Here is an 18,680-nt window from a genome sequence, read left to right as displayed (position 1 = left end):
CTTCTGCAATCCTTTCTTGACACCAAAATTGACAGCTCTACCCTTCTTAAATAAACCTAGATCCATGACTCAAAGCCACAACTAGTTGGGCACAGTGCCACATATCTATACTTTCACCTTCTTGGGAGGCTGTAAGACTGAGTTCAAAACCAACCTGAATTATATAATAAGACTTGTATTTCAAAAACAAAACAGCAACAACATGCAACTCTAATAACTTCCTTGGACACATCTCTGAATCTACGATACCCTTCTACCAAACTTTTAGCAAAAGCTTAACTGTGGTTTAACGTAACATTGCTTTCTCCAAACAGTATTCTAATTGGTCTTATTTCTGTTTTATGAGGCAGATCCTGGGAGCTCCCAGCCAGGAACCACGCTCTCCTTCTTACTAAGGAAGTCCCCATTTTACACAGGAAGTTAGCTCGCCTGCATTTTAGCAGGCTAAATACAGCTAAAATGCTGTATTTGCCAGGCTCTCTAGCAGCAGGGGTCTATGACATCAGAGTTTAAAATTCTTTTGAGTATCCCCAGTGACTCATACCAGGTGCTCAATAACCATCTGAATAGTAAAACCATATCATGTCTTTTACACTGAGGAGTCTCTATGTGTGCACGCACCTGATGGAAGAAGGGAGCAGCTGTGGACCTAGCCAGCCTCACCACCTGTCACACTTGCAGAAAAATGAGCAAACACCTGCCCTTCTGTCACCATAGGTCTGCACCTGTTACCACAGGGTCACCTGCAGCCATGCCCTTCCCACAAGGAGTGACTGTCTCTCCGAACTGTAGCCAAAATAAATCCTTTCCTCCCTGAGCTGCTTCTTTCAGGCATTCATCACTCATCATGAGAAAATATCACTACATCTTGCGTCTATTCTATACCAATGCCTGATTCTGACAAAGTAGACATTTACCTTTATAAAGTAAATGCTCACATGGAGAATTACCACCTGACCGTTTACATGCCCGAGAGAGCAGTGGTGGTGCAGGAGAGGGACCAGGGATGCTTGACTGACATCAAACGTCTACAGGCCAGTCTCAGACAATCAGTTTGAAATTTAAAAAAAAAGTAACAATTAAGGACTGGAACTGGGCCTCACTGGCAGAGTATATCCTCCATGCCCAAGGTTCAATCTCCAATGTTGAAAAAAAAAAGATTATGATAACACACTTAAAAGCTTTCTCAGTAGTAAATATTTTATAAGTAAGAGATTATTCAAATTAGTCCCATGGCCTCTGTAACAATGCTCCTGGAGTACTTAATAAAGTAAAAGGCGTAAAAATAACAGCAGCTACAAGTAACTGTTTGGAAGAAAAAAATTACACAAGCAATTATTAGCAAGGGCTGTGCTGGGTGTGGAGCACAGCTTTCTCGATAGTGTGATAACCCCTATAAGCTACACTTTCACCTGTGAAAAGACAACTCAAAGGTTCTTAGCTACATTTACTTCTAGTGTAGCTTTAAATCTATCCAGACTGTTATAAAACAGTATGGAGAAAGACAGGCTGTGAGTTGTAGATTTTTAAAGACCCAGAAAATTAAAAGTAAGCATTCTTTAATGCCAATATTTCAATTAACTTTAAGAAAGTAAATGTCATGCTAATATGTCCATACCTTTCTCAGGCATCCATATTCCTCACCAAGTTCTCCGGGCTTGCTTAATTTGATTGGTGTTCTGAATATAAACTCTGGAAGAAAGGGAAAATACTTTTTAATGGAGTTTTGTAGGAAGGACTCTTTACCATATCCAACCACTGACAGCCATGATACAAATTGCATAAAAAATTATGGTTATCTTCTTTTTTTTTCTAACACAGTGTTTCATCATGTAGCCCTGGCTGTACTGGAACTCACTATTATAAACTAGGGTAGCTTTGAATACACAGAGACCTGCCTGGCCCTGCCTCCCAAGAGCCAGAATTAAAAGCATGTGCTTTCACACCTGCTTATGGTTACCTTAATTTGAATATTCACTCATTCATTTAGTCAATACTTACTAAAGGTTATAAATCAGGACTGTACTAAGCACCAGAATATGAACACATACAGTCCTTGTACCATGGAATTACAATCGTGTGGAAGAGCAGACAAGAAGAAAACAAGTGAGAATATATTCTGAGTAGTGGGAATAAATGCTATCAGAAGGAAATTAGTGCAGGGTGGAAAAAAAAAAGTCTGTTTTATCCAGAGTGGTCTAAAAGGGGCTCATTGATAAACATGCCAAAAGACTACAAAGAAAATTATGTTTAAGCCCTATGTCACACATCACATGTGCACGTGAACACACACAAATACACACACATACAGATATGTGCATACGTTTTATATTTTTTCAGTATGTAACCTACTTTGTTTACCCCTCCAAGCCTTCAGTGCTTCTCATGAGCCTACGGGGAAAGTAACTACTTCCCACACGTTCTTCAAGGTGCTCCACTAATTGATCATCTCCAAAATCACTGCACTACTCAACCCCTGACTAGTTAACACAAAACAGGAACCATATACGTTAAAATTTGATTCCCATCTAAAATTCTATCTTCTCTCTTCCTATCCTCTATCTGTAAATCAAAGAATGAGGTCTATAAGGCACATAAAGTACATGGTTGTTATGCAAATGGTAGTTAAAACAGAAATTTAAAACAGGAATAAAAGGTAAGTCATAAAAAACCAAGAAGCCAAGCATGTTGATACATTCCTGTAATCCCTGCACTCAGGAGCCAAAAGCAGAATTGCCACAAATTCATTAATAGCCTGGACTACAAAGTAAGAACCTATTTTTTAAAAAGGTGGAGAGGTACACAGTTTATCCCTGTAAATATGACAATAGTTTATATCCTCATGATATTTAGTGTTCTAACTATAGTAATGATTTTACAATTTATTGGTAACCTTAACCTCTGAAGTTTAACCTCCCAGTGTTGGCTCTATAAAAACTAAGTTCCTCAAAAGCCTTTTGTCCTTTTTCAGTTGTCTCAAATATTTTCAAAAGGAAGTATACTGAAGAATAAAGAAGAAACTAAGAACAGTGGGCCTGATACAGATTCAGAAACAGGGACTCAAAGTTCTCCCATGCACTAAAAAGACACTCCGCCCTCAGTTTGGAAGACAAACGATCTATCACCTTCCCCCACTTCAAGCCCCAGGACTATCTCTGTCAGATCCCAAAGCACATTCCACTTACAAGCAAATACATTCAAAGCTGATCCTTTTAAAGAGAAAAGGAGGAAGAAAAAAACAAAGAAAATTCCTTTTTAAAAAGTACTTTAGGGGCTAGAGATGGCTCAGCAGTTAGGAGCACTGGGTTCTCTTCCATAGGACCTGGGTTCAATTCCCAGAACCCACACAGTGGCTCACAGCCAAGAGATCCAATCCTGTCTTCTGACCTCCACAGGCACCAGTCACGAATGTTATGTACATAAATATCTGCAGATCAAACATCACAGAAAATAAATCTCTTTTTTTAAGTACTTTAAATGCACTACTGAAAACCTATCACAGGCAAGACACTTCACATATTTTTCAGAGAAACTTTCACAGAAACATTACAGTAGGCATTATACCCATTCTACAACTGAGGTAGGCAGCTATGGATTGAAATGGTCTGCTTAACGCAGGACCACGAGTGCATAGGAAAGCTAGAAGGAAAACTTTAACGGGGATAAAGGGGAAACTGTACAATGATGAAAAGGACAGTGCTTCCACAACTAAGGCCAATCTACTACTACAGAAAGCATTGCAGTGGGGTCCTCTTGACAAAGTCTAGAAGTCACCTGATCCAGAGATGGTCTGGAATGTTAACAGGTGCAGGAGGCCGGGCTCTGTGGGAAGCACCATTCAGCTTCTGCAGGTGGCCCTAGGCTGTGTACAGAAGCTAAGTGTGGACTGTGCCAGAGCCAGCAGGCAGCACTTTGCCATAGTCTCTGCTTCAGTTCCTGCTTGAGTGCTTGTCTTCACTTCTCTCAATGATGGCCCAGAACCTGGAGGTTTTCAAATAATTCCTTTCTACCTTAACTTGATTTTGGCCAGTATTTTATCACAAGGACAGAAAGGAAACTAGTATACTTCCTTACTTATCTAAAAACACAAAATATTTATTAAAAAGATAGCAGTCATGAACCTGTATGAACCTACATACAGTGAACGAGCAAAATTTTAGGAAGAAATTACATAAAATTATGGTAAGAAAATTAATATACCACAATTAAAAATACACATTGAGCAAACCAAAAAGCTAGTGAAAATACAATAAAATATTACATTTGATCATATTTACATTTATATGTGTCTACCCAATGAACAGTGTGTGTATTAAAGAAAACAAAAAACCCAAAATATTTATAATATACCACATTACAAAGACATTTCACACAATTTCAAAAAATCCATACTAGAAAGTCTTCTTTAACACTGGCTACCATTTCCAAGTTGTTCTTTCTAGCTATGCAACTGCCAACTCTTACCCAATATTCTTTCTCATTAAATTCCTTCTTTAATTAAATTCACAAGTGTAGATTTCTGCTTTTTATTACTTTAGCTGTTTCTATTTTTTTCATAAAGTACTCTGAAATAAACAGTAAACCAAGAACTGATAAAACCAAGAGGAAAAAAAAGGAGGAAAGATTTAAAAAAAAAAAATCCAAATGGGGTTCCACGCTGGGCTTCAGCCTACAGTGACTGTTATAACACTACAACAACTTACATGTATTTTTCCTTTGCACGGCTGCTTGTTTACTCACAGGCCAAACTGCTGGCAACTGAATGCTGAGCTGAAGATGAGCCTGTTTTTTTAACAGATAATAAACCCACCTTCCTAAGACTACACTGGATGATGGACCCACCAGCCCAGCACAAAGCTGCCATCTGTTCAGCACAGAGTGTTGGCAACAATGACATTCCTGTAGACATTTCATGAGGAACTCCAGGACTTTCCACATGGCTAAGAGTAGCTTACATCTCCTCTCAAGGAGATCTGGTCCCTGTATTGATTGCATAAGCCCATCTTCTTGATTTGTTAAAGCCCTCTGTATAAGTGACACTACTTTTCCTTTCTATCATGGTTGTGGATTCTGCTTATGGTGGGTATTCTTTTAGAGTAGATTATTAATTTTTTTAAAGACAGGCTCTCTTCCTGGAACTCCAAGATCCACCTGCCTCAGCCTTCCACGTGTTGGGATTAGGGTTAAAGGCAGGCACTGCCACACCTGGGCTCTAACTGTTCTTTTATGGCTTCTGCACTTGGGACCAAGACATAATCAATTCTATCATAGTTCCTTCTGGTACAAACTATGACAATCTTCTCAGATTCACTTTCAAAAATTCTAAGTATTTTGAGGAGCAACATAAGGAACATAATCTTATGCAGGCTTATAAATAAGACTACTATCCAACACGAGAAAATAAAAATACTTCAGTGATAGCTGGGTAGAAACAGCAACTTAGTTTACCATTAGGGAATTTTCTGTTTAAAACAGTTCTTGCTGGTTATTTAGTACACAATAAGTTCTATTATTTTTTATAACTAATATATACACTAATTTCAAAAATGAATAAAATTTTCAAGTCTCAAGAGTATAGTCTTCATCTTGTAAATAATCTAAAATTTTAAACTTGATCCTAGACAAGCATAAGAGCCTCGGATAAGAAAGGTTTGGTTCCCTCCTTTATAAAATCAAAATAGTAGCAAATATAATTCTCATTAATGTCTTATTCACTATAGGTTTAAGAATGAGGATAAGCAGAGTGAAAACAGCTTGTAAATAATTTCAAACAGAGCAGCATATAGCACAATTTATTAAACAAGACTATATTATATTAGTAGTGCAATGCTCTTTAAATTATAATTTGTGACCCTTCCAGTCTGCACCAGTGCCTGGAGCAGTCCTAGGGCATCAGCTCTGCATCCAATCCCCTAAAACCCAGAGGAGACTGGACTCCCAGGAGCTCTAACATGCCCAGGATTATAGGTATTTAATATGGGGAAGAGGGTATGTTTGTGTTTTTTTCTGTAGGATGCTGAAGGACCATGGTGGCCGCCAGAGCGATGGGTGAGGCATGCTGATGCTCTGACAAAGAATGATGCTAACCTGTGGGTTTGCTGAGTTCCCTGACAATGGTGACTGGGAAGCTGTATTGGACATATGCTCCTGAGCCACCTTTGCTTACCTATACCCCTGATGGGACAAGCTGCCTTGCCTCAAGTTTTTAGACCTTGTGGAACAGAGAATCAAAAAGAGAAGTTATGACTCTTGTGTTTTTCTTAAATGTGACCAGTTATTCAGACTCAATCATGTACTGGTCTAGAAATCAATCCAATATTGGAAATAACAGCCTTCACTTGGAAGTCTAGTTCTGGACATTTTCAGTGACATATTTGGAAGTTAGCTGCAGTTCTCTATGATGTTATGTTAGCAAGAGATAAAGTTGGGGCAGGATCTGGATTTCAAACAAGTGTTAGTACATGTGTTAAGGCTCTTTTAATTGTCAAGTTAAAAATTACTTTTGTTTCTTCTACAGTATTTAATGTATGTTGCACTGATTGTACATCTTCTAATTGTTGTTAGTGTGTTGAAATCTGGCATGTCAGTTACGGAAGTCTACCAACCAGCTTTTGTTTTACTGCCCTGAGTATCACAGAACCTTGGTCTATTGAAAAAAAGGTTCCAAGTAATGGAAGAAGTGAGTCAGGCTTTAAGCAGAAGCAAGAGGGTAGTGGGCTTGATTATTGCTGGAATAACAGCTTTAATTACATTAATTGCTAGCACTACTGCTTCTGCAATTGCTTTGACACAAGAAGTTAAGACAGCTACTTTTGTTAATCATTTAGCAAAATATGTTACTAATGTGTTGAATATACAGGAGGACTTAGATAGGCATTTGGAACAATGGATTGATGCTCTTTATCCTATTCAAATTACTGGAAGGAGGTTCAGAGTTTAAGAGTAAGGAGCCATCTCGAGTGTCATGCCAAATACCATTGGATTCATGTTAGTTCTAAAATTTACAGCAGTAGTTATTATAATTAGGAAAAAGTTTAAAGACACTTGGAGTGTATTTGGCATAATTCACCTCTCTGGATGTTTTAACTTTGCATAGTGAGCTTATGAATTTAAAGAATGCTGCTCTGCTTAGCGTTGATGCAGCAGATACTGCTGATAAAATTACCCATGGCCCAAAATCAGTATTTCTATTTTGGTCAAGGTTCAAGACTGGCATATATAGCTTGATCATGCTAGCCCTTTTTGTTCTGGGAATACTTTTATTCCTGCCCATTATGTTAAAGCTTGTCTTTAACAACATTAACATGTTGGCAGCCAAAGTACATGGCTTGAACCTGAAAATGGACCCCCAGACAGAGTTATTAAATTAACAGGCTGGCAAGCCAAGGATGGGTAAGATTCTACACAGAGCCTTACCAACCTAAGACATAAATGAATTGCTTTTGATAATTCATATTCCATGATGGGTAAGGAAGGCATTCTTGGCAGAACGACCTAAGACAGGCTCAGTCTTGTTTATGAAATAAAAAAGAGGGAGCAGCAGAAAAACCTTTGGGGCTGCTTGGCAAGAATCTGATATGGGCCAAGGACAAGAAAATGGGCTGCCTTGCAGGAATATGACATTGGCTAAGGACAAGGAAGTGGGCTTCAGGCAGGAATCTGATATTAGGCTAGAACAAAAAGTAATTTCAGGCAGGAATCTAAATATTAGGCTAGAACAAAGAAGTAATTTCAGACAGGAATCTAAATATTAGGCTAGAACAAAGAAATAATTTCAGGCACGAATCTAAATTTTAGGCTAGAACAAGGAAGTAGGCTTCAGATATGAAAATGACTGTGAGCTAGGACAGGGAATATTATTTTGGTCATCCTGATAAGCCCTTAGAAACAGTGATCAAGGGATTATTCGCAGAATTTTGTTTATTGCCTTGCTTGTTCTTTGACTATTTGTGTTTATTGTCTTGCTTGTTCCTTGACTATTTGCATCTATTGTATTGCTAGTTCCTCCACCTAGAACTGACCTTAATACTTGCATGTAATTAAAATGGTATAAAAGCAAAAAGGAGGATGGGGGATGGGATGGGATGGGGATTTCTAAGAAGGGGAAATGGGGAAAGGCATCTGAAATGTAAATAAATAAAATATCCAATAAAAAAGAAAAAATAATAATTTGTTTTGTTTTACAAATTAAACAGAGATCTAGCTGTTTTTATATGTACATTTGCACAAAAAGCTAAATTTGCTTTGGAACATTCATTAAGAAATTCATACAAGGCCGGGCAGTGGTGGCGCACGCCTTTAATCCCAGCACTTGGGAGGCAGAGGCAGGCGGATTTCTGAGTTCGAGGCCAGCCTGGTCTACAGAGTGAGTTCCAGGACAGCCAGGGCTATACAGAGAAACCCTGTCTCGAAAAACCAAAAAAAAAAAAAAAAAAAGAAATTCATACAAGGATAAACAGGAACTCAGCATCTGGGGTCACAATCCTGCAGATGTGTACAAGATATAATATCGGTTCAGATACTTGTTCTGCCAATGAAATGAAATTATTTAGAAATGGAAAAGCTTTGCTTTGTTCCAGTCTCCTCATCTATCAGATATGAATCAAGATACTGGACAACCTACCTCATAGGCAATTAGACCACAATTATTACAATCTATCCTATATTTTACTATGCCTCTGCCTTGCTTGAAATCAAAAGACAAGAGCAGGGTGCTATTATATATTCACTAACATTAGGACTGACATAAATCATCTGAATATGGGTTAAAATAATGAGTTGTTTGGCTTTAAAAATATAAAATGCTAAACCAAGCATGATTGCCCAGGCCTGTAATCTTCACATTCAAAGAGGTGAGACAGGAGAAACTTGGCTCTGAGGCTAGCTTGGGCTCCCTAAGAAGACCTTACATAAATAAACTATTATCATCATCACCACCACCATCCCTGTATTTTTTAAGGCATTGTAAAGGTCAAGAGATCCCTGTGCACACAAGTAAGCCCTGCAGACACCAGGAAAAGCTTAACATGCAGACTTGTTTCTTCAAAGAGAGGTTTTACCTCTCTTTCTGGAATGCTGGGAAAGGATGCAGTTTACCATCTGTGTTCTTTTGCTGTCTGTTGAGACAGACTCTGCCCACATCTCCCAGAATTTGTTTTTACTTATCATAGACCCTTTCTCTATAAATCTTTTCTGTTTCTAGGACATAAAACCCATCCTTATCTGAGTGATGTCATTTGTGCTTTACAGTGGCCTAAGTGACTTCTATGTTATCTTAGGGCCAGGCCAATCCTGACACCCACCGGCATTATGTTTAACTCCGTCATTCTTCCCAGACCCTAAATCCTGGGCACTACCTGAGTCAACAATACCCATCTGTATGAGAGACGCCAGATGCTCTTTATAAAGAATTTCAATGTAAACATGTCTTAAGTTCTGTTATACTCATGGGATTGAGTTGTTATCAGAAAACTGTTTCCAAAATCATGCTGTGCTTAAATATGTCTAAAATAAACCAAGTGGTGTCAGACTCTCCAAGTTTGGCCCAGCACAATTTACCTAAGTCAGGCTGAACCCAGTTTCATTCTTCTGTCACCTGGATCATTTCCCTGCCAGCTATGAGGCCTACAGGGAAACGCCACAAAGTATAATGATTTTTTAAAAACTAATCTACCTCACAAAAAAACATACCATAATTATAAGTAGTATTATTGTTAGCAGTCAATAAACAATCCTTACAATAGGCCTCAAATGTGGTATATATCTGTAACCCTAGTACTCGGGAAATGAAGGAGAAGGATCTTTGTAAATTCCAATCCACCATAGATACACAGCCAAAGCTCAGCCTGGGCTATGCAGTAGGATGCTATCTCAAAAATATAAAATAAAATCTTTACAATAAAAACATAACAGTTAATGAGCACACACTATATACTAAATGTCACATACATACAAACCATACACTCCCAAAAAGAGATACGGTAGATCTAACTGTCATTATGAAGGACTGCCTACCAACTTAGCCTTTGCCTGATGCCTTCAACTAGGATTTAACTAGGGTTCCTACCCTCCCTGACTTACCAGTAAGAATGATTTACTGCACTTCATTCTAGGAATATCTGCTTACCTACTATGAGTACGAAATCTTGGTACATGCTCAGAAGAAAGTGTATGTGATCCATTCATTATAAAAACTCTAGGCACTAAGTCTCCAGCAAGCTTCCCTGGTTGACAACATGCACACAGTGCTCTACTTTCTTTGCTGGGGGAGTAATACATATCTTGCATGCTACCACTCAGAGAAGACTCTGGAAGCCTGTATCTAATTTCCTCCAGATTTTGTCCCACGAAATGTTTCCTTAGTATTATTTTTTTATTTTGCTCATTATTATTTCACTGCCCTAGATCACAGCTATGAGTTCAACTATATGCTAAGTCTTATAAATGTTCCTAGTCAGTGTGGGTGGTGTTTGTACAGACAGACCGACAGAGACAATGGACAGACAGACACACACACAGTGCAGTGCAGGAAAACTGACTCAAGATCTTCCTGCCTCAGACTTCTGAATGCTGGTATTACAAATGTGCACTACTAAATGCCTAGCTTTAAAAATTCTTCCGGTTTCAGTTTGTATAGGAGAAATGACAGCAATAAGCACATCTACAGTTGATTCAGACCAACTTTTAGTTCACTCTAATTTGCTAGTCAATATTCTTCTGAAGTTTGTAAATTTCCACTACAGTTCAATCTTACAGGTAAAATGCTATTTGGCTCAGAGCATTTATGCCATCAAAGCCACATCTCTGAAACTCTGTGAAGTGTGGCATTTCAATCTGCCTGGAAGAGTATAAAGAAAAGGGACCAAGCAAAGGCCAGAAAATAAAAGCTCCTCTTTTAAACTTTTTATTGTTTTATTAACTTAAAGGAGGTGGGTGTTTGCTACTGTGTGCATCAGAGGTTAAAGAACAACCTGTGCAGTCAGCACTCTTTCCTCCACAAGGACCACAGGGATTGAACTCAGGTGGTCAGGGCTGACAGTATGCATCTTACCTGCTGAGCCATCTTGTTGGCCCAAAAGTTCTTCTTTCAAACCATTCTTTCACAGCTGAATGGAGACTATGTAGCAGACACTTAACATTATCAGTAGGTAGAACCATTTGCTCCCATGATTTGTAAGATGATTTTATCTGCTGATGTGGGATTTTACTTAATTTTCCCTCACTTCCCTAGCCTTCTTAGGATTATATGTCAGCTTCCTCTACCCTTAAAGAGGAACTTGAGGTTGAAATGCCAGCAACACTATCATAAACAGAGGAACAAAATGTCCAGGACAACAGGAAAAACAACACAACCCTTTCTTGTTCAGAACAGTTAGTTTAAAGAAAAAAACCCTACCAATCCCATGGGGCCTTGTTGCTTAATTGGTTAAAAGTGCCTATCTAGGAAAACAGCTACCGACTGTTCAATGATTCCCAAACGTTTTAGTAGCACAGGAACTGCTCACACTTACCTCCCTTACAGAAAGTGCTAGACGTGGCTGTGAGTGCATGAGAGCACAGATATCCCCATTCATAAAGGAATCCAGAGCTGACAGAATTTCCTGATGCCTGCCCTCTAACCTTACATACCAGGAAGAGAAACTCCCAAGGGACAAGGTGTCTTAAGGATGACACACACCTGTGATCAGTAACCGAAGCACAAGACTTTAGTCTAATGTGCATTCTAAGAACAGAAAAACATCCTTAAAGGGCCTTCTTAAAATGGATTCTCTGGGGCAGGGTGACTGGTGATTTGTTAATGAAAACAAATGAACTACCAGACAGACATTCTGCTACTTGCCCCAAGCCCAGTGTCACTACTAAAACACCCACATTCGATGTAGACTTTGTCTTAATTACTGTGCATGGGTGTTTTGTCTGCATGCCTATCTGTGCACTATATGTCTGCCTGTGGAGGCCAGAAGAGGACACTGGATGCTCTGGAATGGGAACCACACACAATCAGCCATGTAGGTGCTCAGAATTGAACCTGGAACCTCTGTAAGAGAGACCAGTGCTCTTAACCACTGAATCATCTTTCTAGTCCTCCAATGTAGTGTTAGAAAAAAGAACCCTTCTCTACTATACTGGAAGATGCTAGCTTACCAACCCCAATGGCCAAAGTCAACTGTTCTCTAGTCCCTGGACACGCCAGAGTGTCCCAACTCACAAAGTTTAATTTCCTATGAATATAGCAGAATAAAAGAGAATTTCTGGATTTGTTGAATCTTAAGACCTACTATGTCTTAGAACGTGAATATTCCAACTAGCCATTTGTCCTTGTAATTTGTCATTTGTAATTTTATAATATTACGATCACATCTTAAAACTACAGACATGACATAAAACAATGAATTAAAAAGGTTGTAAGCTGTAAAAAGTGTTTGGTGACTTATTTACCACCATGCAAATGCATAGCTAAATTAATATCTACCACAAAATGTTTAACTAGGGAGTGTTGCACTCTCTCTAAACATAAAGGGATAATTGCCTATAACTACCAGAGCTGGTTCCACACCACTTATATTTCAATACAGTATAAGAGTCAGTCATAAACCCAGTCTCTGCCACCTCTGCAGTTTTATATCACCTCATTCCTTCCTCACAGTTTACGGCTCCTGGTTAAACCACGTTCTGCCCATAGCTTACTCCTGAAGTGCTCTCACCCTTCTACTCTTACCTTGTACCAGGTTGAAATTAACCATCCTTTAATAGGAGCCAAATGTCTCTGTGATGTCTCTTTATCACCATTTTCCAGACAAGGAAACTGAGGTACAGAGAGTTTAATTTGCTAATTGACCCAGTATTGTATAAAAACCATGATTGAAGCCCTGGAAATCAGATTCATATTCTCTCTCTCTCTCTCTCTCTCTCTCTCTCTCTCTCTCTCTCTCTCACACACACACACACACACACACACACACGCACCAACAGATAAAGGACATAGGAAAGTACAGCCTAGGTTATACAAATCATTAAAAACAAAATGCTTTAATGTAGCAGATTGGCAAATATCAGAGAGTCTAGTACAGACAAGAGTTGGTAAGGATACTGTCTCTTTTTTTACTTGAAAATGGATCCTCCCCCTCCATTATATATAGAGATTATAGTCTCCCTCCCACTACTCCTCTTAGCTCCTCCCTCCTTCCTCTCCCCTCTGGAGCCACCTTGTTTCTGTCTCTCAGAAACAAGCTTCTATAGGATAATAATACAATAAAACAAAAACCGACACACCAGAATTGGACAAAACAAACAGAAGGGGAAAAACCCAAGAGAAGGCACAGAAAACAGACACCCACTCATTTACACAGTCAGGAATCTCATAAAAACACTAAACTGGAATCCATAATATATACGCAAAGGACCTATAGGATAAAAAGAAAAAATATATATAAATAATTAAAAATAATAATAAAATTAAGCCAAGCAGTGGTGGCACATGTCTTTAATCTCAGCGCTTGGGGAAGGCAGAGACAGGCAGATCTCTGAGTTTGGGACCAGCCTGGTCTACAGAGTAAGTTCCAGGATATCTAAGACTACACAGAGAAACTGTCTGTGGGGAAGGGGGAGCACAAAAAAAAAACAATAAAATACATTTTCAAAAAATTAAATTAAACTAAAAAAGATGCCTGACAAGATATTTAAGACAAGGATCCTGCTCAGACATTGCCGGGCTCGCTTTCTGTGGTGATCGATTGCTGGATGTGCAGTCTTTAAGAAGAGTTTGTTTCCCCTGTGAGACTCCCCTTGAGAAAAGTAAATTCACATTTGCCTGGTTATCAACTGGAAATTGCTTGAATATGGAAGGAGGCACTTGTCTACTTTCCCTTTTGGCTCTAGACCCCAACTGGTACAGCAGGTCCTGGAGTGGTATAAAAATCTAACATAGTAGAAACTTCTTAAAATATACACACATATGAAGGTAATCTAAATAAAATTGCAAATAATGGAGGACACAGACACCTAGCTGGCCATCTCTTGTTAGCAAATGAAGCTTCCAATACCAGACTGGATTACATCTAATTGAGTTGTTGGCCAAAGGGGTCCCATATGAACCCCCAAACAACCCAGGCTGCTGCTACGATTACAGATTGTTCTCCATAAACTGATAGCAAGGCCCCAATGTTAAAAATAACATCCACACAACATTAAACATGGAAAAATTGAGCTCATGCCTACACAAAACATTCACCCCGTGTTCTAACATCTTTGTTATAGGAAGATAATCTGCATGCTACCAAAAGAGCAGCACAAACTCCAAATCAGACACAAACCTTTTGATCTACAATGGTGTCCTCCCTACAAAATATACTAGGGCAATGGTGGCACAGAGCTTGTGGGAGAAACCAACCTATATCTGATATGACAGAAGGCCCACTCCACAAGATGGAGCCCACACCCAACACTGCTTGGATAACCAAGAACCTAATAGTAGATAGCCCAGGACCTAGGGTAAAATCAAACACTACTGCCTTGCTCAGCCATCAGCAAAACGGCTTCCTCCTTTTCAGCAAATGGGAACAAATACAAAGACCATGGCCAGACATTATGCACAGAATAAGAGACCCTGAAGTACTCAGTCCTAAACAGAATGTCTCTATCAAATCCCTTCCTCAGGGCTCAGGGAACCCTAAGAGGAGAGATGAGTGTAAGAGTCAGAGGGGATGGAGGACACCAAGAAAGCAACACCCTCTAATCAACCACTAATGCACACATAACTCACAGACACTAAGGTAGCATACACAGGATACTGTATCTTAAATATATTTATATGTGCAAAGACCTATGTACAAAAGTGTTCACTGCAGAGCTCTCACAACAATGAAAACTGCAATCTGAATGACCCTCAAACTAAGACTAAACAAACAACTATCTAAGTGAGACACCATTTCTCTAACAGTTACTCCTATAATGTCTGTTTTTATCCTAGCTTCCAAATTGGCCTGGTGATTTGGGTAAGATGTCATCCACTGTGCCTAAAAAAGCAGCAGTGCTGACGACATCATCCCCCTACTGAGGCTCACCATGTTCCCTAACCCAACTCAGAGTGAGAGTAAATCACCCCACAACCTAAAGAGGACATGAACAGACTCAAAACTGCCTGCGGTTTCCAGACTGTAAACTTGACTCTGCCCTTGTGCACACCCCACAGGGGTCCAATGAGGAACCCAGGCATTCGCCATGCCTGTCCTCAGAAGCTCCTGGACATTTTCTTCCTCAACACTGAAGGAAAGCTAAAAGACTGCCTGTTTCTCAAAGGCTTCTGTGAGGCTCCCCACCTTTTACCCTACCCACTTTAGCCAGGGGACGCTCCAAGGTGGGGGAACAGCTCCTCCTCTCCTCCTCTTTACTAGGGCCCTGGCCTCTCAGGTCTGGCTGCCTGGCACCCTGAGCTACACTTTTATCTCCTCAGGCCCACGAGGAGAGCACATCTGACTCTGCTTCTTACTAGCTGCTTCCTCCCCTCACCAAGAATCCAAGTCTGAAGTTCTGGCTGCCTTGGCAACCTTACAGTGCTCTCATGTGGATTTTTTTTAAATAAGGCTCTTCTAGTTATTCTCAGCAGGAGTCTTTGTCTGCTACAATCTGTTCCACTGTACCCAGAAGAATTTAAAATCCACATACTTCATAAGCATTGTAAGAAAAACACGATTTCGTGATAAAAGCACATGTTAGACCCAACTATTTTTTTCAGATTATGAGATGAAGTAATTATATGGCAAATGCAGATATATGAATAAATCTGAGGGAGAAGAAAGGACCAACTAACGGGCTGACATGATTAAAAAGGCCAGGTTCCCTAGAAGGGCTGAGTTATGCCAGGGATCAAGAAAATATACCAGCAAAGCCAAGCAAGCCGCTCGTAAAGTCCACGAACGCACTGTGAAGGAGAGCAGGGCACAGAATGCGCTGGACAGAGCAGAGGACAGTGCTGAGTGGAGAGACAGCAGAAACGGCTGCTGAGGCAGCCAAAAGGCAGGACTAGAGCCTGGGGTTAGCTCTAGACACAAAGCCATGTAATTCTGCATCTAAGGTGCAAAGTGACATGGCACGTCTCTGAGAGTGGGTGGATGGGAGGGAAGACATTGGAGCAATGACTATTGAGTGACTGTGACAACAGAGACATAGGTCCTAAGAATAAAAGAGGAATAAGCAGGGACACGCAAGCCTAGTATGCCCGAGAGAAAACAGAAAGGAAATACTCTCTAAAGAGACTAAAATGGCACCACTGAGATGGCTCAGCAGGTAAAGACACTTGTACCCATGCCTGAGAACATCAATTGAATCCCAGAAACCTACATGGCAAAAGAAGAGAAGTAACTCCCAAAAGTTCTGATTTTACATACAGACTGTGGTACACACAAAGGTACATACATGTATACCCATGTATGTATGTATGTATGTATGTATGTACCTCTTAGAAACATATATTAAGTGTATATACAGGACACAGGAGTCACTATCAACAGTCTTAAGTTACCCATGTATATATGTGCCTCTCCACCAAACCTCAAAAGAAAACTGTCAAATGGAATCTCACCATGTAGCCTGGACACATGACCCTCCTGCATCAGTCTCTGAGTGCTGAGATGACAGGTACTGGCCACCATAGCCAGCCCTCAAAAAGGAGAAAATCTAGTATTAAGTACACCTCTCTGCAGCATGAAGAGAAATAAGAGAAAACCATAAATGTGTGCTAAACCCAAACTAATATGATCCCCTACTCTTGGGGGTGATATAGCGCAGAGTTAGAGCATTTACATAATACATGTGAGGCAGTGGGGTCAATCCCCAGGACCACAAAGAACATAAATAAGCTAATTATTTACGATTCTCGGGTTAGCTCCTTCTAAGAGTGTAGACTACAGCTAAGTGTCAACATGTTAACCTAGCACAGCTGCTCACTTGCTCGATCACACAAGGAGCAATTACAGCAGGCAATACCAAGAGTGCTCACCTGGGAAGAGAGAGACAAAGTTAAGAAGAACAGTGGCAGCACTGTGGCTCTTGCAGAGGACATGGGATTGAGTCCCAGCATTCACAGGGCAGCTCACACTGCCTGTAACTCAAGTTCCAGGTCATCTGATGCTCTCTTCTGACCTCTACAGGCATTAGGTATGCACAACACACACATACATACATGTGAGCAAAACACTCATATGCATTAAGTAAATCTTTTAAAAATGTTTTTTTAAAAGCTAGTGAAATTTAGAATCAAGTATACAGACTGCCTAGCAATGGATAAGTCTGAATTCCTCTAATTACCATTATACTCAATTTCACAGTTTATATTTTTAAACCATCCCCTGGTAAATTATTACTCAAATTAAAATTTCACAGTGCATATACTAAGAACTTACATGATACTTGTAACTTCAGGTATAATAATTTAATTTCTACAAATGTATCTAAGATTTTCTAGGACAGAAACACTTCTTTGTAAAACTATTTTCAGGGCCCACAAAATGGTTCGGCAAAGATGCTTGCTTGCCATCAAACCTGATGGCCTGAGTTTACCCTCCAGTGACCACATGATAGAAGAAAAAAGCCAGCTCCTCAAGTTCTCCTCTTACTTCTTCAAGAATGCTGTAATCCAATTCTCTCTCTCTCTCTCTCTCTCTCTCTCTCACACACACACACACACACACACACACACACACAGCGGGGGAGGGGGGGCGGTGGAAGTATAACGAAAGTTAAACGAAGATATTCACTCACTACAAAATAAAAACCAAAAATAACCTCGATGCTAAACTGAGCAAATGGTCAGGCTAATTATGTATAGCCAGACAATGTACTATTATCCAGCTATTAAAACTATAGAGATGGCTATGCTGTCTAGGTTTATGACAACTTGACACAAGCTAAAGACATCTGAAAAGAGGAAACCTCAATAGAGAAGATGCCTCCAGAAGATCCAGTTGTAAAGCTTTTTCTTAATTAGTGACCGACGGGGAGGGGACAATCCAGCCCACTGTGGGTGGTGCCACCCCTGGGCTGGTGGTCCTATGTTCTATAAGAAAGCAAGCTGAGCAAACCACAAAGAGCAAGTCAGTAAGCAACACGCCTCCAGGGCGTCTGTGTAAGTTCCTGCCTCCAGGTTCCTTCCCTTTAGAGTTCTTGTCCTGACTTCTTTTGATGATGAACAACAATATGAAAGTGTAATCCAAGCGAACCTTTACCTCCCAAAGTTGCTTTGGCCATGGTGTTTCATCATAGCAAATTAAGGTAAGAGCATGCTTTAAACTTCCTTTATTGAGTGCACTGCAAGAGAGCAGTGAGCTGGAGAGTTACTAGAATATCCAATAAATTCAATTGTTGCTTTAATATAACACAAAGCCACTGTTAGGGTACGCTAGATAACTGACATGCAGGGGAAAGGCAACTTAATAAAATTCACAGAGAAAATGAAGATCAAAGTGCTAACATGGGAGGAGAGAGAGAGAGAGAGAGAGAGAGAGAGAGAGAGAGAGAGAACGAGAACAATGGAAACAGTCACAAACCATTAGCAGGTTAAAGAGGAAATAAGTAGTGAAAAGAGGAAGTGATGTGAGAAGAGAAACGACAGAGAGAGAGCAGACATGGGGCCTCCACAGAGAGAGAGCAGACATGGGCCTCCACAGAGAGAGAGCAGACATGGG

The 18,680-nt window shown here is 39.9% G+C and overlaps 1 protein-coding gene across 1 annotated transcript in view; it reads right to left on the bottom strand.

Annotated features, from left to right (window-relative positions):
- Rnf169 (ring finger protein 169) overlaps positions 1-18,680 on the bottom strand; it is a 60,135-nt gene that overhangs the window by 26,868 nt on the left and 14,587 nt on the right. Inside the window, exon 2 of the mRNA XM_028770611.1 lies at positions 1,619-1,692. Coding sequence (XP_028626444.1) covers positions 1,619-1,692 — 74 coding nt within the window. The remainder of the gene's footprint in view (positions 1-1,618; positions 1,693-18,680) is intronic.

This window comes from Grammomys surdaster, unplaced genomic scaffold, assembly GCF_004785775.1.
Source record: "Grammomys surdaster isolate TR1022 unplaced genomic scaffold, NIH_TR_1.0 203, whole genome shotgun sequence".
Taxonomy (NCBI): Eukaryota; Metazoa; Chordata; class Mammalia; order Rodentia; family Muridae; genus Grammomys; species Grammomys surdaster.
The sequence above is the reverse complement of the archived record's forward strand: the minus strand, read 5'-3'. Positions and strand labels throughout refer to the sequence as shown.